This window comes from Globicephala melas, chromosome 10 (genome assembly GCF_963455315.2).
Source record: "Globicephala melas chromosome 10, mGloMel1.2, whole genome shotgun sequence".
NCBI classification, from domain to species: domain Eukaryota; kingdom Metazoa; phylum Chordata; class Mammalia; order Artiodactyla; family Delphinidae; genus Globicephala; species Globicephala melas.
The window spans coordinates 97300698-97326939 of record NC_083323.1 but is presented as its reverse complement, the minus strand read 5'-3'; the positions used below and the strand labels follow the sequence as shown (position 1 = coordinate 97326939).

The following is a 26242-nucleotide window of genomic DNA, read 5'->3' as shown; positions in this document are numbered from 1 at the left end:
TCCTGGCTGTGAGAGCTTTGAGCCCATCACTCACTTATGCTATGCCCTAAATTTCTCAGCTTTAAAATAGCAATACCCTCTCTTTATAATTTTCCTAACTTCATGTCCACTCAAAAAGCTAAAGACAGTAGGATGCAAGTTTTAAGTTGCAGTCCTTGGCATATAGTAGGTGCTTAGTGTAGCATCCTTCCTTCCTTGAAGAGATCAGGGGGTTCTGCCATGTCCCCAGATGTTTTCTGCCCGCGCCCTGTGTCTGTGAAAGCTTCGAGCCTCTTGTTGGATGCTTTGCCCACTTCTCCTGGCTGTGTTTGTTAGATTAAAGGGTTGCCTCACTGCCTGTCTCAAGGTAGCCTCTGCTTGCTCTCCAAGACACCCATGGGGGCCTGGAGCCTTTAAGTACAATTGTGCTTTTGAGGAAGAGGAGCTCCACACAGTTCTCAGGCTCCCCGGTGCTTATTTGAGGTCATCTTCAGCCTTTCCAACTCAACCCCTCCAGAGGGGTGAAGACCCACCTTCTTCTGTCTTTTGGGAAATCCACCAGGACTAGTGTGAAGCCATGCATTGCATTTTTCAAGAGTCAAACTCAATCACCAAAAGATGCATCAGAGGGGCCGGGGGGTGTGGGGTAGAGGTCAGGGGAGGAGGTATGGAAGGTGTGCTCACATCCCCCCCAAAAAGCATTGGAAGTCGTGTTGGAAAAATCCTCAGCTTTTGTTTACCACGGTGGGTAGCCACAGGAGAGGGGGAGCTGGGTGGGAAAGGAAAACAATAGAGGGCTGTGTGCTTTGCTGCAGAAGCGCGCTCTCACCAAGTAACGTGGGTCAGCGCTGCTCAGTTGGCCCCAGAGCTTAAAGGAGGGTCTGGTGCAGCTGTCAGTGGTGGTGGGCAGGCTGGGGCCAAGGCAGGCCCCCTCCAGGCACTCGGAGGCAAAGCTGCAGGAATCCCCAGGTTCAGCGGGCTCCGACCTGCTGGAAACCCTCGCTACCTCTTGTTCTAGGGAGGCTTGTGGGGAGACCACAGAGGAGGTGACCAGGAAAGGGAGTGCTCACATCGCATGCAGAGAGTGACCGACATATGGAACATGTTATCCGGAAGGGTTACAGGCTGGAGGAGCTCCTAGACTTTTCCAGGGGTGGGATGGGGGAGGGGACAGCCTTCAGAAACCCAAGGAGGTTTCTAAACAAAAGGAATTTGAGAAGGGTTGGAGGAATAATGAGAAATGCAAACTTGACCCAGAGTTTCTCTTTCTATCTCCCGGGCTTCTCCCCAGCCTGTCCTTACATGTTTCCAATTCCTGGGGACCCGAGAGGGCCACTGGGGCCATGTGCCTCCCTCCTTACATGGGCAGAGCTGGCGGGGGGTGGGAACGGGGTCAGCAGGACCCCAGAGCCGTCTCCCACCCCACCCCCCTTGTCCCTGGGGACCAGAGAGAGAGAGCAGGGAGCCCAGAGCCTTGTCTCTGCCCCTCTGTGGGTAGGCAGACTGCAGACACTGCGAAGATCTTAGGATGATTTACCCGGATTCCCTCACTTTGTAGAAGAGCAAACTGATGCCTGGGAGGTAGAAACAAGGCTTGTCCGAGGTCCCGTGGAGACTGACCGGGAAAGCTGCAAGGCGCACCCAGCCTGCGCTCCTCCAACCCTAGGGCTGTCTCCCCTCCTCGGCATCCCTCTCCCAACACACTGCACACACGTGCACACAGATACACACACACAGATACACAGACACACGCACAGACACACACACTAAGACGCACTCAGATAGACGCACACACACACTCAGACATACACACTCACATACAGACACACACACACAGATAAACATGGACACACGCATAGATACACACTCAGACATAGACATACAGACCCAGACATACACACAGACACACACACAGATAAACATGGACACACGCACAGACACACACACTAAGACGCAGACACACAGGCATACACACACACTCAGACATACACAATCACATACAGACACACACACAGATAAACATGGACACACACAGACACACACACTAAGATGCAGGCACACAGACATACACACACACACTCAGACATACACACATACAGACACACACACACAGATACACATAGATACAGACACACACACTAAGATGCAAACATACACACACGCACTCAGACATACACACATACAGACACACACAGATAAACATGGACACACGCACAGACACACACACTAAGACGCAGACACACAGACATACACACACACACTCAGACATACACACAGGCACACACACAGACATACACATACACACTCAGACATACATACAGACACACACACACAGATAAACATAGATACACGCACAGACACACACACTAAGATGCAGACATACACACACACACTCAGACATACACACATATAGACACACACACAGATACACATAGATACACGCACAGACACACACACTAAGACGCAGACACACAGACATACACACACACACACTCAGACGTACACACTCACATACACACACAGATACACATAGACACACGCACAGACACACACACTAAGACGCACTCAGACACACACACGCACTCAGACATACATACATACAGACACACACACACAGATAAACATGGACACACGCATAGACACACACTCAGACACAGACATACAGACCCAGACATACACGCACACAGACACACACAGTCATACACAGACATACATACACACACACACACAGAAATATACTCATTCACACACAGACATACACATTCACACACAGGCACATTCACAGATATTCACACACACACCACACACACAAATAAACACGTTATACTCTCACACACACACACTCAGACACAGACATACATGCACACGTACACACATACTCACACGGACACACACACAGGCACACTCACAGACATCCTCACACTCACACGCTCTGCTGGCCTGTTTCCCAGCAGCTCGTGTCCAGGTTGGAATTCCTCCTCCTTCTGCTCTGCTCGGATGGCAGAGAGCCGTAGGCACTGCCCCGCCCACTCTGCGACACGGTCCCAGTGGCCGCAGGGGCGTGGCCTATTCTGTGTCACCACCAGGAAGCCCTCTTTGACCCTGAGTGCTCATACCCTCGTTCTTGTGTCCGTGTCCCTGGCTGCTAGGAAGAAAATGTCAGCTGGGGTGGGGTTAGCCAGCTCTGGCTGCTGGCGCGGTGGAGTGGCTCCTAACACGGGTGGATCTAGATGCAGACACCCTCTGGGCGGCAGTCGTGGTGGTTTGGGGGGACAGTCTCTCCTCCCCCGTTTTTCCGTAGCCGTTTTTCCAAAAGCCACCATGCAGGGGCCTTGGACTCAGCTGAAACCCTGTTCAAGAAAGCCTTGTCAGGGCTTCCCTGGTGGTGCAGTGGTTGAGAGTCCGCCTGCTGATGTAGGGGACATGGGTTCGTGCCCTGTTCCGGGAGGATCTGAGCAGCTGAGCCCGTGAGCCATGGCCGCTGAGCCTGCGCGTCCGGAGCCTGTGCTCCGCAACGGGAGAGGCCACAGCAGTGAGAGGCCCGCGTACCGCAAAAAAAAAAAAAAAAAAAAAAAAAGCCTTGTCTGCCTTCCTCCCTCCGTCCTCTCTTTCTCTCTGTGTCTCCCTCCCTCCCTCCTCCTCCCCACCCCCCACAATCACTTTCCCTGAGGTCCCCAGGAGCAGAGGTGGCTCTGTGTCGCCCCTTTGTAGTCAGACCCTCAGCTGCAGGCCCTCAGGTGCCTGACGGCTCGCCTCTTCCGTGGGGACGGTCCTATTCTTCGTGGTTCCCGAGGTCCATTTTAGACCATCCTCCGGGAATGTACTCAGACTCTTCGAGCAAACTTAGTGAGACGTCATCACTGGCACTAAAAGGTGACCCCTCTCATCCTCTGTACTTTTTCCAGCTCTGGGTGTTTGTCCATCTTTCACTGTGTAACAAGCTCCCCCAAACTTGGTGGCGTAAAAAAAACCCCACTGTTTTCTCATTTCTCATGACGCTGTGGCTCAGGGAATCGAGTCGAGCTGGGTGGGTCAGGTGGCCTTGACAGAGGTCCTTGGTGGTTTTCAGTTGACTGACGGGCTGGCATGGGTCACCCAGGCCAGTTCACCCGCAAGACGAGTGCCTTGGCAGCACTGGCTGGAAGGCCATGGTGAGGGGGGTCTCCAACATGGTGGCCTTGAATGTCAGTGCCTCCCATGGCAGCTCGGGGCCCCAAGAACAGGCAGAAGCCACACGCCGCTTACAGCCTAGCCTTGGAAGTTGCATAATGTTACTTCCTCTATACTGCATTGATCAAAATGGGCACAGGCCACCCACCTACAAGAGAAGGGCACATGGACCCACCACTACGTGGGAGGCGTGTCAGAAATCAGCGTGTTTTAAACTAGCAACCTGCCTGTGCACAGTATCTGATCCCAGTGTATCTTCTGGCTACAGTCTCTTCCAGAGCAATGAACTTAGGCACTTTTGCCCTCTGATATAAAAAAGAGCCTCTACTGGTGCTTAAGCCTCCTCTCTCAGGCTTCCGGGGTGTCCCCCTGGGCCATGTTCTGTGACTGTCCTGCACCCCTCCCTCCTCCAGCTTCTCCTCCTGAGACAGCGTGCAGCCACGCCCACACTCATCACGCCAGTCGGCTGGAAGGCAGAGAAGCTCTTCAGAAACGGCAAGGTTTTCAAAGACAAGGGAGAGCATTGGTCTTGAGTACGCTGGGGAAAGGGAAACCAAAGGGATGGAAAAGCCATCAGGTTGGAGGTGGAGTCATCCAGCGTGGTGGCAGGACCAGAGATGGAAGAGAAAAGGCATGACATTCCAAAGCTCTTGAGGAGTGCAGATGTCACTAGACAATGGTGCTGACGCCACACAAATATTTGTAAAAGGAAGGGAAGGGTTCTGCCTCATGGGCTACCGTTTGAGCCGAGTCAGGCTGCGAGGGCTCCAGCCCTCTCACAGCGTAGCGTTCCACATGCCGTGCCGGTCCTGATTCCGCTGCACCTCCCGGAGAAGCCCTTCTGCAACCTTGTGGGCAGGTTTCCCTCTGGGTGTCCTTATATTTATGGCTCTGCGTTGGTTCCAGATGGGCAGCACAGCTCTGCCCCTCTGGAGAGCCGGCTTCTGGTTCTGGCTGTTTCGTTAATTGATTGTTGCATTTGAGGCAGAGGTCACTTTCCTGCTGTAACCTTCCCATTGTCTGAGAATTCTAGGTGATGAGAATGCCAGTGCCTGGCTCTGTAGCTTCAAAAGGACACGGAAGGGCTTCCCTGGTGGTGCAGCGGTTGAGAGTCCGCCTGCCGATGCAGGGGACATGGGTTCGCGCCCCGTTCCAGGAGGATCCCACGTGCCGCGGAGCGGCTGGGCCCGTGAGCCATGGCCGCTGAGCCTGCGCGTCCGGAGCCTGTGCTCCGCAGTGGGAGAGGCCACGGTGGTGAGAGGCCCGCGTACCGCAAAAAAAAAAAAAAATAGGACACAGAAAAGTAGGAAGGACCAGAAAGCGAGACCAGTATTGAGGATCATCTATCTGGTGAAGAAATGGCCCAGGGTTAGCAGAGGGTCATAGAAGCACAGGATATTAAAGCTGGGAAGAAGCTGTGAAAAACTGTTTAGTTCAAGAGTTCTTCACCGAGGATCTATGGGTCTCTGGGTGAGGCTTTGGGGAGCTGGTGAATTGCCTCGAATTTTTTTGCAAACTGTTTCCGATATGTGCACATGCGTTTTTTTAGGGGAAACTTTCTTTAGTTTTTATCACATTCTAAAAAGGGTCAAAAACGGCTGAGAACCACTTTAGTCCACCAGCATTATGTTATGTGATTCTTAACCAGGAGGGATAAGGGCTCCCCAGATGGTATTTGGAAAAGTGTGAGTGCCTTTTTTTGGTCGTCACCATGACTGGGGACATGATTGACATTTAGTAGGTTGGGGGCAGAGCTTCATGTGTGGGAGACAAAACTGAATAATGAAGAACTAACTCTCCTGCCCAAAATACCAGCATCAGCCCTATGGAGAAAGCCCGTTAGGAATTGAGACCCCAGGATGAGCAGTGATTCTCCCGTAGCCGCAAAACTGATCAGTGGCAGAGATGCTTTTCATTCATAAATCAAAGAGGGAGACGTGCCGAGAGTGCGCATTATTTTATTTCTCCTTGTCAATACGCTAAAAATCTATGAAAACCAAAGAATCAGAAATCTGTCTCGCCTTCAAAATTCCAACAAATTTCAAAAAGGATCCCTGGGTTCTCGGTCTTCTTTACCATCCAATAAGGACAGAGGAAAGGAATGTGTGACATTTGGGGAAACTAAGGCATAGATAAGTGAGCCCGTCAGCCCCGTGTTGCATAGATATGCTTCTCAGCCACTGTGAATTGGCGATGCCCAGCCTTGGACGGGGAAATGTTCCCTTTGCGCTTCAGAGCACCTGTCTTGGAGATCTCTTTCTCAGAACAAGGAAAGAAGCATTAACGTATCAATGTGGGGCTTGGTGCCTCGCTCCCTACAAGCAAGTCAGAGGTGCCTTCAGCTCTCTGGAACGAGTTGGGAGGTGGTCTGCAGTACTGGCTAAAAGTACAGCCTGGGGGCCACACAGGGGTCTGCATCCTGGCTCCACCTCTCAAATGATGCGTGATCTCGGACAAAAGAACTTAATCCCTCTGAGCCTCAGTTTCCTGAGCTGACAAGTGGGCATGATAATCGCATCCGTGAAGATTAATTGAGACAATCCATGGAAAGTCTGGAGAAGTGCTCAGCATATGGTGCGGCTCAGTAAATACTCGCTGTTATTACAAGCGGTTAGGATGACTGTGTCTGTGATGAATGACAGCTTTGGGTCCACAGTGTTGGTGCCAAAATTCAGAGGACAAACTCTGGGTTGGTTTCTCGTCTTGCCCAGCTGCCCAGAGCGAGAGTCGGTAGATGGTTTGGGATTGGACCATAATGTTTATGAAGTGTCTTCCACACACCTGGGTTCGGGTGGAAGATGGATTTTCTTCCTGTGTGTCCATTCCAGGCTCCCTTTGCAAGGGGGCGCAAAGAGGCTCAGGAAATCTCCCGTGCAGACGCCTCTCCTGCCTTGCTTTCCCGGTGTGGCAGGGGATTCAGGTGAAGGACGGTGGCTGGGTGAGCCGTGGAAGGAGGCTTTGGCCCTCCGAGTCCCCAGACAGCATGGTTTCCTGGAGAGGGTGTCCAGACCAAAGGCAGCCATGGACCATCTGCTAGTCCCTCATCCTCGTGGAAGGAGGCTGGCTGTGGGCTGGGGGAAGAGTGAGCGGGAGACACAGGCCCCATCGCCAAGCCTGGAGGAGAAAGACTGCCACCTGACCACATTCACCGTGGCCAAGTCCTCGTGGGGCCAAACCAGAGTGGTTTGGGTTGACCCCGCCTCGCTGCCGCTGCCCTGGAGGTGCAGTCCCAGGTCTGGGCGTTGCCAAGCCAGCTGTGGTCTTGGTTTGGAAGAGGCATCTGCAGAGTGAATGGGAGTCCTGATTTGGGATTTCCCTTCGCTCCCAGCTCTCAAGATAAAGCCAGCTTCCTTATTCTGCCATCTTGAGAGCCATCCTTGGCTGGGTGGACAAAGTAGATAATCGATCGTCCTCATCATTATTTATTATAATTATTGAAGATGGAAGGTCAGCAGCCTTCTGATACAGTTAGCTTACAGCTGGGTAGCACTTTACGGGTAATACATATGCTTGACCCATCAACCCATCAAACCCATCAACCCATCAACCCAACTCAGACACTAGGAGTACATCTAGGACAAGAAGTTTCACTTGCTTGGGGAGGTTATTCTCTGACGCTAAGAGTTGAACGCCAGCCATACCCGCAACTGTCTGTGTAATGGAAGCAGCCTTCCCTTGTGTGTTTCCACACTTGGAAAAATGGAGTTAACCCAGATGCAGAAAATGAAACCAACATCAAGACGTCTCAGAATATTAAATGCTATAATAATTTGGAAATGACCGTAACCCATCCTCATCTGGGGAGGCTACAGTGTGTGTGAGGTGTGTGTGTGCGTGCACGCATGCACACACAAGCCCACCACAAACCCATACATGTACATCTTCAGGCACAGTGGTGAATGAGCATCGGTGCCCAGAACAAAGAAAACGGAATTTACTAGATAAACACAGTTATGGCCAGTAGCTGGATTGACTCAGATTCTCTCTGCAGATCCTTCCTTGTCTACCCTCTGGCCATGAAATGAGAGTTGATAGTATGTAAAGGATAAAGTAAATCTGGGTTTCCTGGGGCTTGTGTCGGCATACCAAGCTCCTTTCAGATCTCTCTGCCAAGATGGGGCCAAGCCAGAGGGTTCCCCGGCCTGGGGAGTGACTGCGCTACCTCCTTCTGGGAGCTGTGGTGCACGTTGTTTTGACATGTGCCGTACCTTCTGTCTCTCACTACCTTAGGGCCCGATGAGTGGATGCTTTGAACAATGTAAAATTCCTCTTCCAACAGCTGTGAAAAAGAAACTCCCAGCTTTTTACTTCCAGCTCAGGGTGTTTAGCTTGCTTTGGGGAGACCGGCTCCTTGTCATTTCAGGAGTCTCTTGTCTTCATTTTCTGGCCTCCAAGAGGAACCAGTTTCAGCAGCTCCTTTCTGAGGGAGGTGAGTCACCCTTCTGAGGTCTCTATGTCATTGTGTTTCATCCTAGAACACACCTTCCTTGTTGATAGGTTGTCTTGTTTCCACCGGGAAGCCAGCATCCCCTGAAAACTGAGGACCTTGTCCTATTTCAGATCTTGGGCCAAGCTGTCTGTGTCAGTCGGTTTCAGAACCCTGAGTTAAGTAAGTTTCACTAAGAGGAACTATGCAGAATGAGGGGCTTTCAGAGAACAGGGAAGGAATCCATCTCCCTGCCTCTGCTGTCACCTGTATGGACTCTATGTGATGCAGACCTGCCCAGGGATCAGGGGTCTCAGATGAGGTCTCACCAAGTACAGCAGCGAGGTGATGCTTTTTGGTTGGGGGGGAATTGAGACCATGCTCGCCGGCATCTTTGATGACAGTCGTTGACTAGTTCTCTGATCTCAGCTCGATTTCTTACCCTCTCTAAAGCTCAATGTATGTGTCCTTGTTCTGCCTAAGACAGGGAAGAGTGGCCACCCTCAGAGGTGCAATGAGAGTGAGTGAGGTGTGTTTGAGGGATGCATGCAGGGCCGTCGGGGGAAGGGCGCCACGAACACCCACACAGCCCAGTTCTGGTGAGTTCATTTCTAATCCGCTCCTTCCAGACACCCCAAGTCGCTCCTTCCCTCCATCCTTTCACAAGCGTTTCCCTCCCTTGTTGGTTTTGGATCCACCAGTGAGTTAACCTGCGTGTTTCCAGTCTAATCTCACCCTGCTTCTTCCAGGCTGCCCGCCCACACGGGGGCTGGGGAATAATTGGTTTGTCTTCATCGGTGTTTGTAGCGCCTTCCCTTCAAGCGTCATCTGTGCGTTTCAATTAACCTGCCACTTTTTCCTCTCTCCTGCTTCCGGATCATTATTAAAGAGATTAACCAAAACCAGAGCAGCCCCCAGCGGCGGCTCCACCGGGACCTGTCTCTCCCAGCCCCCAGCCTTGTCAGGGGTCAGAACATCTTCATGTGGCCCCAACGGACTCATTTTGAGGCCTCAGGACCCATATTCAGAACAAAGCCAATTTGAATTAATTTTGCAATTAAGACAGGAGAACAAGCCTGGCCAGTCCTTTTATATGGCCTTGGTTTAACGTTTCCACCACATTCCTCTCCTTTTGGTCATTCTGCTTTAAATCCTTTGCCTCCCCACCTCTCACTCTTTCCATTCCCTGAACAAGATATTAGGGTTATCTGGCAGGATGTGGTCTTTGGACATCTTAGCATTCATCAGAGACCAGGTCATCGCTGCAGAAATTCTCCAAAGAATTAGGTCCTTATGGCTACAACTGGCCAGTGTCCTCGAGTGCACTTGCCCCCGGCAGATGTGGCTGCCCTGGACATAATGAAATCTCTAGAATTTGCATATTCAACACTTGGCAAATTAAAAAGTGCTTCCACCTTTGCTCTCACACCTCCTCCCCTAGGAAAGCTAGAACAGAGCCTTTACGCCCTCTGTGCTATTCACCCCATTCTCCAGCGCTGGGGCCAAACCCAGGGTCTGAGGTGGTACATTCTGTGCTCTGTATGGAGCAACGCGTGGGACAGGCACCTGCAGGGCCTGACCTTGGAGGGCATCAGGCCCAGGAAGGACGGGAGGAAACGGAATTGTGTTTCCTTTCATGGGGGATCTGAGAGGAAGAAACAGGAGTGGTGACCTCAAGCCCCTGGAAACTGCTGAGAGGTGCCTAGAGGCTTCTTGGGGAGATGCTCAGCCGGCGGCTTCAGCTGTCCCGGCTCCAGGCTTAGAACCTGAGTTTCCTCTGGACGGTGTGAGAGCCGGGACAGAGAGACAGCACAGGACATCTGCTCCAGAGGCAGACGGCCATCCAGTCTGGGCTCTGCTGCTTGTTAGCTAATTATTAAACCTCCCCATGCCTTGGTTTCCTCATCTGAAATGGGAAATGTAACTACCTACCTTCGAGGTGTTGTTACCAAGATGAAAGACGCAATGTATGTCATTTCCCGGCAAGAACATTTTTGTGCTTGGTGACCCCACTCTGCCCAGGCTACAAAATTCACTCGGTACACGTGCAAGAAGAAAGGGCTGGGGGTTTGTGGCCAGGCGGTGGCTCGCACGTGCCAGGGAGCTAGTCCTAGAGAGGTGACTTGTGGAACTCAGCGGTGACGGCCCCCGTCTCCCGCGTGCGGCAGGACAGACCCTGGTTGCTGTGGCCTCAGACCCAGACGGTGGTCCTCACCGGCTTCTCTTCCATTTCAGCTGTTCCTCCCAGACCCCAAACCCTCTGTGTGGATTGTACACTGAGCCAAAAAGGAGGAATCAGAAATTGCTCTCTTTTGAGTATTTTGAGGGATGGTGAAACCTTGTAGGAATGTTGCTCCAGGGTCTGGGAAAGCACCATATGTGGGAAAGCATTTCTAAGCGAGCAAAGTAGCATCTGCAAGCTGGTCAGGATCTTGGACAACTCTGAGCGGGGAAAGCGGGCACTGGGGAGAGTGCAGGACGGGGTCCAACGGAGGTCTTTAACAGGTCTTTTTCCAATTATAGCCGAGAAGAGCCTGGGGACCCTGGCCTGCTTCAGAGCCAGACCTGTATTTTCTTTGGGAGAAGAGGCAGAGTTGATTGGCTTCCAAACCAGGCTTGGCAGAAACCCAGACAGAATCCGAGGCCAGGAAGCTGAGTCTCGGTAGGTCTTGCTTGTAGTAGGTGCTCATTCAGTAAACGGACCTGGAGACTCGACAACAGCGCAGCCCTGTGCCGGACGTCAGAGATGGGGGGATGAGAAAGACGTGGCCTGGTCATGCGGGAGGAGCCATTCAGACAATGCTAACTCGGTAGGATCGTTGCTTAAACGGGGGTCTCTATAAACTGCAGTCACCACCAGCGAAGGAGCATAGACGTCTCTCGAAATTGAAATGTTCACTGATGCGCCTTCCTGGTACCGCCTTTCCTCTTCCACACCCCACTCCAGGGAACTAGTCCTCTGCTACCTGGTGTGTGTGCACGGAGGGCAGGTGTGCAGTGTCTTCTGCTGCCACAGATAACTGAGGTTCATGTTCATCTAACCTGTCCAGCGGATCACAATGTGCCAGGCACGGTGCTAAGTGCTTTCATAATGATATGACTTTTCACCCCTGACAATGACCTTGATTTTGCACCGGCCATGCGATCTCCGTTACATTTAATCACCGAGGGTCCCCTGTCGCTCTCTGTGTCATGTAGCAGTCAGACCTCACACAGCTCGCTTTACACTGCTCCGGGTCTCAGTGCCCTTAGTGGTAAAAATGAGGTGGTTCCCTATGGCCCCTTCCAACTTCAACATCTGTGTTTGGGCGAATTATATTAGCGACATTCTTGGGCTTGCTCTGAAAACCTGAAAGCAGATTATCAAAGTGGAGTCCGCAGGAAGCCTGCTGGGTTTTATCGCAGCCTTGCAGATATCGAGAAACACTTACCGGCCAGCAGATGATTTACTCCCAGGACTCATTCCAAAGTATCATGACGAGTTTTTGGACTTGATGGTAAGCAACCATCCAGATCCAGAAATGAGTAGGACCCAGGCTAAGGGGCATTTGGGAATTTTTTTTTTCTTTTGCAATACGCGGGCATCTCACCGCTGTGGCCTCTCCCGTTGCGGAGCACAGGCTCCGGACGCACAGGCTCAGCGGCCATGGCTCACGGGCCCAGCCGCTCCGCGGCACGTGGGATCTTCCCGGACCGGGGCACGAACCCGCGTCCCCCGCATCGGCAGGCAGACTCTCTACCACCGCGCCACCAGGGAAGCCCTGGGAATTTTGATATACTTCATTTTGTTCATTCGTCCCACCGCACCACCAGCAGTGCTGGCCGGATGCCTCTGTGCTGAACTTGCGTGCTTGGGACCCGAGGGGTTACTGGGGTTTGCCTTGGGGCTCCCACAGGTAGATGGCAGGGTAGGAACAGTCCAACCTCTACACTTCTCTGTAGAGAATTGAAAAGCAATAATAAATCAACTACAAGTCAGTCTGCTTTGTACGATCTGATCGCTGCGCTTTGGCGATTCTTTGCAATATCAGTGATGAAGCCTTCCTCTCTGACGATCCTGACCTCTCCCCCAATCCCCGCCTGCCCAGGGGAGCAAGGAAGGCGGTCTCAGGAGCCTTTCTCATTGTCCACAGCCCCGGGCCCTCCCTGCCGGGTTGCACTAAAGTCACAGCTCCCGTCCACGGCCCTGCACGCTGCACCCTGCCTCGCAGCGCCCTGTGGGCTTTGCACATCCCTTTTGACCAATGATAACTTTCCGCCCTTACTTTCAAACAATTTCACCAGGACGAACTGTCTTCGTTCCTGCTAGCCGGGGTATCACACAGAGTCTGGCGCTCAGAGAGGGAACCTCAAACTCAAGGTGTAACGCTCTGTGGTTACCATCTTGAAATTCGGAAGAATTTTATTTTTGACTGTGGGTTTTCTAAGTGAGGTCCCATAGGACCATGGAGCAGGCACCTGGGGGCTCCGAGCATTGCCTCAAACGTGGTCACGCCTCCTGCCACCATCCTGCCTGTGAGAAATGTTTGCCCTGGGCCCTGCAGACTAGGAAGCCAGTTCTGTGCGTGGAGGGTAGGCATTCCAGCCACCCTCGGTCCATCTCTGACTCCCTGCACCCACCCTCGGTCCATCTCTGACTCCCTGCACCCACTTTGTATTCACTGTGGTGTGGACTCAGGGGAGAGGCAGACACAAACAGGAAGGGAGGGGCTCCTGGCCTTGGAGGAGAGAGTCTAGGGAGTAAACCACGTCATGCCATGAGGGCTGTGACACCTGCCAGCATGCCACGGAGATGCAAAGGAGGCCGGGCTGCCGCTCTCGGGGGAGCATCGTGGAAAAGTTAGCTTCTGAACCAGGCACTGAAGAATGAGCAAAATTTCAGCAGGAGAGGAGGCTATGAAAGTGTGCAAGGTGAAGGGTCACATGGGCCGTAAAGCGAACAGTGAACAGGGCTTAAGGGTGGGGTGTGGGAGCCCGATCATGATGTGATGAAAAGGAATGCTGGACCCGGAGTGCGGAGCCCCCCTCTCTGCCCTTGTGTGCCTCTCCTCTTCTTTAAACTGCAGTTTGGGTTTTCCTCATCTATAAAATGAAGGACTTGGATTAAATACCCTTCTCCTTCTTCCATCCTTTGGTTCCATATACAGGCCACCTCCCATATAGCAGCTCAATCCATCAACGTTCTCCCTACCGACTCACCCTTGCAACGACCTTACTAATCTAGGTGTGACTCTTACTGGACCTGGGACCTCCCTCCACTCACCACACTTGATTGATTTCCCTGTGAGCAGGTAGCCTGCTTATTCTTAGTTGATAGTGGCTGGGCTTTTGGGGGGTTTCATAAATTGTTTTTTCGATAACCTCTCCATCCCAAATTATTTTATTGCAGCTGTACTCTATTTTGGAAGGGAGAAGGGGGTGTAATTCTAGTTGCATGTACACCACACTTTTTGTGTTCATGGTTGATTTTGTTGGGCCTGCAAGATTGAAGGGAATGGCACTCTTACGCAGAGTTGGGGGGGAGATCAGTTATCCTGTGGGAACCTTTTTCCCAGGATCATACAATTCCTGGAGGCAATCTCTAGAGGTGGGCAGCACAGCTAGAATCCTTCTCTCAGCCCTGACCTTGAAGGAGTCAGTTGTCCAGAGAGTGGTTCCCATGCAAGGAAGACGGTCCCCTTATCAGAGAGACAGGCTGGGCGCCAGGAGGAGGAAGTTGGAATAAAGTGACAGCAGTGCTGTTGGCCTTTGGGGACAAGAGCGCAGTTCTTCCACCGAGATGGGGAAAGAGGATGTCTCTGAGTCCCGGGAGCGAGTCAGCTCGGGCAGGCTCAGACACGGGTACTTGGTAAGCAGGGCTGACTTTCTATGTCTTGTGCCACATTTGTTTATTTCCCTTCTCTTCTCCCCCTGGGTTTCTCGAAATACCAAAGGTGAACCAAGGGAAGGATTTTATTTTCCATGCTTAGAGCTTTAAAGAGGAAACGAGAAAGGCCTGGGGACTGTAAGGTGGCTTCAGTGGTGATTACAGAACGAGCACCTCGAGGCGAGTGGTGGGAAGCGCGGAGCACAGGAGGGGTCATTAGTGCAGCCAGCCCTCCCCACCAGAAAAATCTCCGTCCCGTGCCAACCCTCGGAAAACCAGGGCTGTGCTCTAGTGAGGGAGAGACCAGCAATGAAGGTATATCAGGATCAGCCCTCTAATTCCCCAAGGACTCAGCAGAAACCCCAGGTCGAGGCTCTACTATGGCAACAGAATGAGAGCGTTGATAGGTGAAGATGCCATTGAAACAAGGAGACAGCAGAATTAGAAACAGAACCATTAAAAGGAACGTTTCCTAGTGGAAACTTAAAGAGTCAAACATGAAAAATTAACAGGGAATCTTGCACTTCAGGGCAAGTGTAGCCCATTGCTTTGAGCTGTGTCTCCATCTTCTACAGGTGGTGCTTTGGGGGCCCTGCTGTCTTGTGAAGAGGGTCTCTGGGGATCAGGTGGGCACCTTGGCGAGCGTGTCCATTGGAGAGGTCGGCAGAGCACCTGACACTCAGGCCCTCTTACAGCACAGGTCGCAGCCCACGTGGTCATTTACAAGGGCAAGAGAACGGCTCTGCCAGGCTGGCCAAGAACGAGCCATCTTTGATGCTATGGATACAGAAGCAACTGGCCCAACCCCCAGCCTTGGGGTATCTGTTCCTTTGAGAGATCTCAGGGGCTGCAGTGGAGGGGGCAAGAGAGCTATGATTCTCGAGGCAATTGCAAAGCTACCGCCGCTGATATTTTTTTAATTAAAAATGTATGTGCGTATTTATAATTTTCAGGTTCCATTTCTTCGCATTTTGCCGAGGTGGAGAGGGATGTGATCTTTTCAGGCTTAAGGGACCTTTAAAGGAGTGGCTGGAGACGTCCCTGGCGGTCCAGTGGTTAAGACTCCACGCTTCCACTGCAGGGGACACGGGTTCCATCTCTGCTTGGGGAGCTAGGATTCCACATGCTGCATGGCACAGTCAAGAAAAGAAATTGAATAAGTAAATAAAATAAAGAAGTGGCAGGACGTCATCTACACACAGCAGAAGGGCTGCAGATGGTAGACGTCAGGTGCAAAGGTGACAGGTGCTATCTGTCCAGGAAAGAGATGGAGGTTGAAAGCCTGGAGTCAAGCACACTTGCCTCTTTGCGACCTGGGTCTTCGGGAAAGACCTGACTCTTCTAGGCTGTAGTCCTTCCGGTGATGTTCTTGGTTTCCTTGTGAAAAAGATGATCTTGCCCTCTCTCTCATACACACACAGACACAGACACAGACACACACACACACACACACACACACACCTCTTTCCCTCTCACACAGCCACGATGCTGGAGGAAAGATTGTACTGGTGAAGGCACTTGGACATCTAGGAGAGAAAGGAGGGCTCGTAAAAGGCAGTATTTCCCAGGGGAAGGGGAGAGAAATAGACAGCCTCTGTATCTGGCCAGTACAGGGGTGTTTTGATGCTCCCCTAGGATGGTGGTACCCTGCTGTCTCTCTTGCCTCACAGGGATCCTCAGCCTCTGGTTCAGGATGACGAAGACCCAGCGGCCACCACCTCCTGTTAACACCTATGTTTCCTTTTCAGATCTTACAGGTGAACAAGGTGATGTCCATCTTGTTTTATGTGATATTTCTCGCTTATCTCCGTGGCATCCAAGGTAACAGCATGGATCAAAGGAGTTTGCCGGAAGACTCGCTCAATTCCCTGATTATTAAGCTGATCCAGGCAGATATTTTAAAAAACAAGCTCTCCAAGCAGATGGTGGACGTTAAGGAAAACTACCAGAGCACGCTGCCCAAAGCAGAGGCCCCCCGGGAGCCTGCCAAGTCGGAATTCCAGCCCATGACGGCCATGGGCCCCGAACTGCTGCGGCATCAGAGACGCTACAACTCCCCCCGGGTCCTGCTGAGTGACAGCACCCCCTTGGAGCCCCCTCCCCTGTACCTCATGGAGGATTACATGGGCAACCCCGTGGCGACCAACAGAACGGCGCGGAGGAAGAGGTACGCGGAACACAAGAGTCACCGAGGGGAGTACTCCGTGTGTGACAGCGAGAGCTTGTGGGTGACCGACAAGTCATCGGCCATCGACATTCGGGGACACCAGGTCACGGTGCTGGGGGAGATCAAAACCGGCAACTCTCCCGTCAAACAATATTTTTATGAGACGAGATGTAAAGAGGCCAGGCCTGTCAAGAACGGTTGCAGAGGCATTGACGACAAACACTGGAACTCTCAGTGCAAAACCTCCCAAACCTACGTCCGGGCACTGACGTCAGAAAACAACAAGCTGGTCGGCTGGCGGTGGATACGGATAGACACATCCTGTGTGTGTGCCTTGTCGAGAAAGATCGGAAGAACATAAATTGGCATCTCTCCCCATATATAAATTATTACTTTAAATTATACGATATGCACGTAGCATATAAATGTTTATATTGTTTTTATATATTATAAGTTGACCTTTATTTATTAAACTTCAGCAACCCTACAGTATATAAGCTTTTTTTCTCAATAAAATCCGTGTGCTTGCCTTTTCCCTCAGGCCTCTCCCATCTGTTAAACCTGATCCTTGTAAGTTGGCTCTTGTAAAATCTGTGTACACCAGTATTTTGCATTCAGTATTGTCAAGGCCATGACTGTCGTTTTAGTAAACTTGTTAAAATCGGCTGATGTCAGAGTTGTGTGTAGACACAGTTATATCTCCCCTTCCCGGATGCTTCACGGTTGGTTCATTACCTAAAAGAACTGTTACCGCCTCCGTTGCAGTGATGCTGGGCAGCTTGGAGCCGCACCCTTCATTCTGACCAACAAGCTCACTGCCCAGAACCTACTTGCCTTTCTCTGCTGTCAGTTTTGCCAATTAGAGTTACAATGTTACAGTCCTGAAACAATAACAATGAACCTGGCAATTTTCGTTTGGGAAGTTTCTTTTCAGCACATTTGTTGTTTGGGGATTTGAGATTGTTAAGGGTTGAATTTTTTTTTTTTTTGGCTTCGGTTTTTGTTTTGTTTTTTGTAAGTGGTTTTCTGAGGCACATAGGAAACATTTTTTAACTATTTGTAACAGAAATAATTGTATGGGGGCTTCCCTGGTGGCGCAGTGGTTGAGAGTCCGCCTGCCGTTGCAGGGGACACGGGTTCGTGCCCCGGTCCGGGAAGATCCCACATGCCGCGGAGCGGCTGGGCCCATGAGCCATGGCCGCTGAGCCTGCGCGTCCGGAGCCTGTGCTCCGCAACGGGAGAGGCCACGACAGTGAGAGGCCCGCGTACCACAAAAACAAAAGGCAAAAAACAAACAAAAAAAGAAATAATTGTATGGGTGCCCGGAAGCAGAAACGGATCATGAGTCACCCGCACACAGAAGAGAAATGTGCTCCTAAGAGATTCTCTTGGAGCCCCGCCTCCCCTTCCTCTGCTGGTCCCTCTTGGTGCTACAGGGGGGACTAAAAAAGCTGGTGCTTTGGAGTCAGACCTAGGTTCCAATTCCAGCTACCCCCTGTGACTGTGGGCAGGGTTTCGAAGGCTCCCTGGGCCCAGGTTTCCTGGAGTCAGAGATTCAGATGTGGGTATGGGTCTTGCCTACCCGACAGGTTGACATGATTCAGCTATATTACTGCAGTAGGCGTCCCAACAGAGGGTAGATATTCAAGAACGGAAGTTCCTCATCCCTTCCCTCCCTCTCCTTACTTAGGTATTGTGTTCCTCTGTACAATTTTTGGGTTTTGGTGGGTTTTTTTTGTTCTCCCGCCCCCCAGCTTTATTAAGATATAATTGACGTATAGCATTGCATAAGTTCAAGGTGTACAGTGTGATGATTTGACACGCATATATATTGCGAAATGTTTACCGCAATAAGGTTAGTTAGCACATCCTTCACCTCACACACGTGCCATTGTTGTTCTTATGAGAACATTTAGAAGCTACCCTCAAGGCAACTTTCAAGTGTACGGTACAGTATTGTTGTCTATAGCCCCCCTGCTGTACATTAGCTCCCCCAAACCTATTCCTCTTAAAATTTGAAATTTGTACTCTTTGTACAGCATCTCCTCTTCCCCCATCCCCAGCGCCTGGCAACCAGAGTTCTACTCTTTGCTTCAGCTCTTTTAGAGTCTACTATACATGAGCTCTGTATCGTGTTTGGTTGATTCATCCCCTTAGATGTAAAAACCCCAATTGGAGGGAAATTTCCGGGCGCCTACTGATCCCAGGAGGGGTCCACCACTGCCCAGGGGCCACTTGATGATGGCCACACCTGTCCTGCCAAGGCAGACCCCAGTGATGCCCTCCAAGTGTTTTTCCCCTGGGAAGCAGTTCACCCTCCAGGGTCTGGAGCCTAAGGACTCCCATCTCCCATCTGGTCGGAGACACGAGGTACCCACCTTACCACTATGGACCCTGCGTTACTGCCCTGAAACCCTGTCTGTTGGCTTCTCTGGATTGCCCTGCCTCCATCCGAGGCCCGTGTGTGCCCTCGATATCTGGAGCAGCCTGTGCCCGCGATCTGGCCTCCCGTGAAGGACACACATGCCTAACAGTGTCTGTGTCCCTTATGGGATGTGACCCTTTCGAAACAGGCTCAGCAAACAGCCGTGGCTTTGGTGATGAGCATATAGTCAGATCGCACTCGATTCTGCATGCCCAAAACACGAGGGCAGGAAATGAGGAATTTACCACGTACCCACCCCATACTGGGCACTTTCAAATGCTGCCACCCACCGTAAGTTGTCACAGATCCTTTGAGGTAGCAATTGTCATCTCCGGTTTACAGGTGGCGAAACTGAGGGTTGAGGATTTAACCTGCCCGTGGCCACTGAGCAGGTAAGTGGCAGAAGGAGGGTGGAAATCCCCGTTTGAGTGCTGACGCTGTCCTGTCTCCTCCTCTCTAGTACCTTCCCATCCCCTTCCGCAGCCTCGCATTTCAGAATGAACCACACAGGCCTAGGGAAATGGAAAGCTTCGTTCTCTGTGTGGAAACCTTTGGAAGCTCCTGCTTCATGAGCCTATGTCAAGAACACAGTAAACCTGCCAGGAGGATACTGGGAGTCTTATGATGGACCCAAGCCCCGTTCTCAGGTTGGACTTAAGGAACCTTCATGTTCCTCTTCTGGAACTTCTACTCCAAATGAGTTTAGGGCCTGTCTGGACGGTCTGGCTGCCTGGGGAGACGGGCTTGGGTGACGGAGACCCCAGAGTCCAGCCTGGGAAGACATAGCTCCTAAACAGCAGGGCTGAGTCCTGGACCCCACCTGGGATGGAAGGCGTTTCCCTACATGTCGAGAGCAAGTCTGGAGCACCTTGCTTCCGGGGTAAGTGCAGCTCAGGGGAGAGCTGAACCCGGGGATGATGAAAACAGGCCTGAAAGGAGCTCCGGGCTTCAGGCTGTGGGGCAGCTCTGTTTCCGTCCCCGTGCTGGGGAACACAGTTCCCTTTCAGCAGCTATACTGGCATAAGAGGGCATCCAAGGTCTGCCAAAGCCAACGTGTTAGACTCACGGGCCAGGGCAGAGCCTTCCACAAGGTCCGCGGGAGGCCTTTTGCATCTGCTGCACACATTTGCCTGATTGGCAGTTCGGCTCATCTCTGGGGCAGGAGGGCCCTGGAGGGCAGGTGTCTGGCTCCTGGAGACGTACTTGCTCTCCGTCACCTTCCCTTGTCGCCTGGCTTCTTGCTGGACCTTCGCTGAACAGAGAGGTGTGTTGCCGGGTAAGGAGCCTGGCTGGAGGGAAGGCAGGTTCTGGCCCGACTTTGTTGCCAGTGGCGGCATGACCTTAGCTAAGTCACCTGTCCCAGAGTGGGCATTTCAGCATCCCGAGCTCCAACTGCAGAGAGGGGCAGTGTCCAGGCTGCCAGTCCTCTCTTCCTGGATGGATGCCACGTTCAGAAGCTCTGTTGGCTATTGGTGCGGGCTTCTCTCTGCCCTTTCATAAGGATGCTCCCCTCTACAGGCTGTGTGAACTTGACCAAGTTACTTAACCTCTCTGAGCCTTTGTTTCCTTGTCTATAAAATGAGGATAGTGCCTACTGCATAAGATCATTTTGCAATGTAATGAAAATATCCAGTTCCTGGCCCCTTTAGGGTTACCTCTGGTGGTTAGGTTTGGGGAAATTTTCAGGAGCCTTCACTCTGGAATTCCGGTAGGAATTTCCCAACTTCACGGTGGAGGATTGATCCTAATTAAAGAGTCTTAATCACCTACCCCAAGGGAGTCAGTCCCCAGTTCACCCACTTCCCTTCCACAGATCTCTTGAACCCTTCTCAGCAGAACTACTGGCAACGCACGTGATTTTCTGAAGAGTGTGTGTGTGGGTGGCTACGGGGTTTGTTCCTTCTTGCAAATTTACGGGGCAGCTTTGTTCTTGTATTATAGTCTTTCTGTCTGTCTGTCTCTCACGTCCAGCAACGCTTTCTCCAGGTTGGTGTTTAGGGTTTGGCATTTTTGAAGATCTTGGTTGTTTTCCCCTCCCCCATCCATGCATGAGCACGTCTGTGTGTGTACGTCTGCTTTTTAGTTCATTTAGTCGGCGTGGAAACCCTCCAGCAGGGCTTGGAGAAAACATATGCGTGTATGTTATCACCTCCGAACATGTGTGCAGGAATGAAATTCGTGTCGTCACCTCCCAGCTACCTGGAGATTGGTCTGACTTCACCAGGAAGACGCATCCCCCAGGCTTCGAATTCAGATGGCCCCGGCCGTGCAAAGCCATGCCGGCTGCCCCGTGACGTCTGGCCTTGCTCTGCTTCCACAAACCCAGGAAGAGCCGCAGCCCCCGAGGACTGATTCTCTGACCCGGACCCTTCTTCTCCAGCCTAACCCTCGTCCTCCAGGTTCCCAGCCCCAGATCTAAGGAGACCTCCCAAACTCCTTGCACTCGCTTCTCAAGTTACAGCAGGCCAGTGGGCTGCTCACGAGGCACAAATGTTTCACCACAGGCTGAAAGGCAAGCGCCTCTGGGTTGATGGGGACGCCCGGGGCTTTTGTTTGGCTCCAGATGGAGGGTGGCCCGGCTCGGACGAGCTGAACCATGGCGAGGACGCAGGCCCTCTGAAAGACCACGGGTTTGTTTCCTTCCATCCTGGACCTGTATTTTGTACGAAAGGCCGACAAAATGAGCAGAGAAGGGCTGGGGTGGGGGCCAGGGGTGGGGAAGGCCCACGAGGTGGAGAAGCGAAGGCCCAAAGATATCGAGAGAATTTTCTAGAGGCGGGCTACCGCTGAGGAGTTAGGCTGAGTTGAACTGGTGCAGGGGTCAGTAATGACATTGCGTGTGCTGTGACAGAAACCTCTGTGGCAAGAAAACAGAAAAGTTTACTGGGAAATGGTGAAGCAGAGCTTAATGAGTTAGATGGCTTTTCACGCGGAGTTGTAGGGAGGTGGGTGGGCGCCCATGAGCATGTTTGCACGTAGTCGTGCGTGTGTGTGTGTGTGTGTGTGTGTGTGTGTGTGTGTGTGTGTGTAGCTGCTTTGATTTCCCAGCCATTGATGTATTGCCTTTTTTTAAGGAAAGGTCATGCTTGAAAAGAATGTTCTAGAACACGAGTTTAACCTTTAGGAGACTGAGCTGGTAGCCAGCTGGGGAGCATATGGAACACAAACTGGGGCTGGAAAACAGGCTGGTCGGGGTTGAGGATTTACAGGCAGAAAAGGCATCAGGCGGATTCCAGCAGCCAAAACCGAAGGGGCTGAAGGTGTGGGCCTTCTGACTGGGGAGGAAAGTGCTGGAAGCTGGTGCTGGGGTTAGGGGTGGAAAGGTAAGGTCAGACTGAAGAATAAATAATCGTAGTGATGGTTATCATGTCCTGGCTGCTTCTTCCCTGTAAGGCTCCGTGCACACCCCAGTAGTTCTAACTCTTTTGTGCCGTTGAGGACATTGGCCAAGGAAAGTTAAGTAACTTACCCAAGGTGGTACAGCTGGTAAGGGGACGTGTCCAGATGGGAGCCCGGGAGGTCTGGGTGGTCTGGAAGCACATGCTCTGCACTCTTTGAGGAAGACAGCAATGGGGAGAATGCTGAGTGCCTCAGGGGACCTTGACCTGAATTTCAGTGAGGTGGGGGAGTGAGGAGGGTGGCAGGCATGTGGCACAAGCAACAATTAAAGGGTCAACACAGCAGGGACTCACAGCAATCGATCTACCTGGGGGAGATGCCAGACTCACCAGCACGGAGGCTCCCTGCAGCAGGGACTTTCAGTAGGTGGGAAAGAGGAGCGTGTCTCCCACCCAAACCCCCCAAACCCATCCCCCACCCAGTAACTTATCAACTGCTGTACTAGCTGGATTGGTGCTTGTAGCTTTGCCCTGAAACATAAAGATCAACATGGCTATAATATCCTTTGGGGGCTTTTGCAAAAGGATAGAAGACAGGAACTTCAAATTTGGACGGAACTTTTCATCCTCCCTTACAATCAGAGATCCATCTTTTATCCATTCAATACATTCTTTAATCCGTTGAATGCCTATTAGGTGTCTGGCACCCAGCTCAACTGTAGGGACTCAGCACGAGAGATGTCATCCCTCCTGGAAGAACAATGAGTAGAAAAGATGCGACCTTCAGGTATACCGCTGAGAGTACCCTTGATAACGTTCACGTGCTCTCCATAAGCACCTGCTCACAAGGAGTTGGTGCTATTTTATAACAGCTCTAATTATCTGAAAGAAATCCACTCCCTATGGTGAAGCCAAATCTACAGATAAAACAGATATAACTAGATTGTCAGCAAAAGGGCTCCAGGAACCCACAAAATGAGCAACTAAATGCTGCTGGGAGCAGTCGCGGAAGACTTCCCTGAGGAGGCAACTCTGAGCTGGCTCTTAGGGATGAGTAGGAGTCTGACAGGGAAGATTGAGGGGAAAGATATTCCAGATGGAGGAACAGCCTTCAAAAGTGCAGGGTGGTGAAGGGGTCTAACACATGCAGAGAAAAGTAAAAGGTTTGGGGTAAGGAGAATTTTATGACGGTAGGAAGCTGGAGAGAGAAGCTGGGACCAAATAATTCAAGGCCATGTGTGAAAGGCTATAAAGTTTGGATTTGATTGCTTGAGGACCCTCGACTTTAGCATCAGAATCACCTGAAGGGTCCATCACCTGAGCCTCTGACTGATTAGGTTTGGGTGGGGCCTGAGATTTTGCATTTCTAACAAGTTTCCTGGAGGTGCTTTTGTGCACTTTGAGAATCACTAGTTTATTAAGTAATGAGGAATCAACAAGGGTTTTTTCCTTGATTTTTTAAGATGATTTTGGTGGTAGAATAACTGACGGATGGACTGGAGGCAGATTGATGGAGTGAGAGCTGGAAGATCAGCAATAAATTGTAAAAGGGAGGGGGCTTCCCTGGTGGTGCAGTGGTTGGGAGTCCGCCTGCCGATGCAGGGGACACGGGTTCGTGCCCCGGTCCAGGAAGATCCCACATGCTGCGGAGCGGCTGGGCCCGTGAGCCATGGCCACTGAGCCTGTGCGTCCGGAGCCTGTGCTCTGCAATGGGAGAGACCACAACAGTGAGAGGCCCGCATACAGAAAAAAAAAAAAAAATTATAAAGGGGAGGATCCAGACTAGGATAAGGCAGAGGGAGCAGGGAGGAACTCGGGATAAGAGGAGCGCTTTTCAGATGGCGTCAATCGGATTTGGTAACCAGTTGGACGTGGAAGATGAGAGGGGAAGACAGAAGGAGGATGGCCACTGTGTTCTGGAGGCGTGATGATTCTAGATCAAAGTCAGGAAGACTGCAAGACGAGTGGGTTTGAGGGCAGGAATGATAGGTAAGGAGTTTGAGGTACCCATGGGATAGTAAAGTAGAGATATCCAATAGGCAACTCGTTGTCAAGACAGAAGCATGCTTGAAATGATCAAAGAACGTCTCTTACTCATCTCGAAATACCCCAGCACAGGTGAGCCCTCTCCATGTACAAATGGGTCTAGCCTAAGCCTAGTGGAAGCAAATCGGGTTGTGGAATCCGGACTCCGCTAGGGATTTGCGGTCAGACCTCCACTGGAGATGACACGGAAGACTGAAATAATACGCGTCGCCAGCATCACTCCGTGGCGGTGTGGCTCAGTGGTCAGCTCTAGGATGCGGCTGTTGGAGACATGTCAGGTTACATTTTAAAGGAAAAATCAGATGTTGGGAAGCCAAACTGAAGATTCTGGCCCAAAAGGACCCAATGGGGTTCTATTTTCTGGGCTAGGACCTTTGCCAGTTGTTGGCGGGCTCCTTGAAAGCTTATTGGTCAATCAAGAGAAGAAAAGATCCTTCTCTCTTAGCAGAATCCTGGAAGGAGCCAAGCCCCACTCTGCTCCGGGGCTTTCAGACACGCCTGGGTGCTGGTCCTCTGTCCCCCGCTCCCTTTGTCTGGCTGCCCCCTGCTCAGTTTACAAAGTCCTCAGTTTGTAGATCCAGACCTCAGTTCATCCGTCCCTTTTCCGTGGGGGTCCTTTCCTGACATCTCTTCCTGTGTTCATTAGAGTCTAGCCTTCCCCATCCTTTTATGTCGTCCTGGCGCACAACATTTCTATCACATAACACGACTGAAATGACAGGTGTCTGGGTATTGGTGTAAGTCCTTGTTTGATATGTCACCCCATTTGGCTTTGACATCCCTAGGGGGCTATCATGGTGGTTTTGTCAGAATCATATCCCGGACGCTGGGTGCTAAGCTCTCAGTAGGCAGTATCGGTGATATACCTTAATAAACGGGAGCTACCACAGGAAGGGTTTGGGTCACCCTCAGGGAGAATGGGTCAGGATGGAAGGTTGCCTGGCTCTGTAGTTACGTGGATGGGCATGACGAGGTGATGAGTATTTCTGGGAGACAGGAAGCTCAACAATCTAGAATCATAACGTCCTTTTCAGTGCAAACATTCGAGACACCGTTATTACACTGATGAATTGTTGGGGGGAGGACTCGACTGGGAAGAAAACAGCTTTTACACATGAGTGAAGGGAAACGAAACACAAGGCCAGGAGTCAGGGCTGTGTTTACGCCTCTTAGATAAAGAACACCATGTACTGGTTGAGCATTTGTCATCCATTCAAGCTCACGTTCATTCAGCCAATGTCGATAGAGACCTACTAAGTGCCCACTCTCATCCTAGATGTTGGTCAGTATAGTGACAAACCGGTAGGTGAGGCTCGCACCTTCATGCAGCTTCTTGTCTAGAGGGTGTAACAGAAAAAAATTAGAAAGACACAAGCAAATCTGCGTATAAAATAATTTCAGGGAACACTAACCACTCAGCAGACATTGATGGAAAACAGTGAAAAGGATCGAGAAGGAACGTGGGGTAGACAGGCAGTTGGGGGCAGGGCGATGGGGGAGGGGTGAGACACTATATATTTTCATGATTAAAATGGTTGCTGCTGTGAAATTCAAGATGCGAAATGTCAGTGTGCCTAAGGGGAGTCAAACATGTTCGTATACCCTGAGCAATGAACGGCCCTCATTAAAGCAAAGGATCTCTAACAAAAAATCATAAGTCAAGCTTTGGCAGTAAAAGCACAAACAGGGCCCAGTCCATGAACCATCCCTGTGTTTCTCAGGGTGAAGCTTTCTCTCGGGACCTCAGTCCCCCCTTCTCCCCTAAGAGACCAGCATGTTGCAGTGTTGCTTCACCAGCCCCCCCGCCCTCAGAGGGACTTTTCTC

General features: G+C 51.5%; 1 protein-coding gene across 2 annotated transcripts in view; it reads left to right on the top strand.

The window, feature by feature from the left end:
• NTF3 (neurotrophin 3) overlaps window positions 1-17240 on the top strand; it is a 65636-nt gene extending 48396 nt beyond the window's left edge. For both annotated transcript variants that reach the window (XM_030834669.3, XM_060306149.2), the window contains exon 2: window positions 16190-17240. In XM_030834669.3, the coding sequence (XP_030690529.1) occupies window positions 16190-16969 (780 nt within the window). In that variant the 3' untranslated portion in view covers window positions 16970-17240. The remainder of the gene's footprint in view (window positions 1-16189) is intronic.
• The last annotated feature ends 9002 nt before the right edge of the window (window positions 17241-26242 follow it).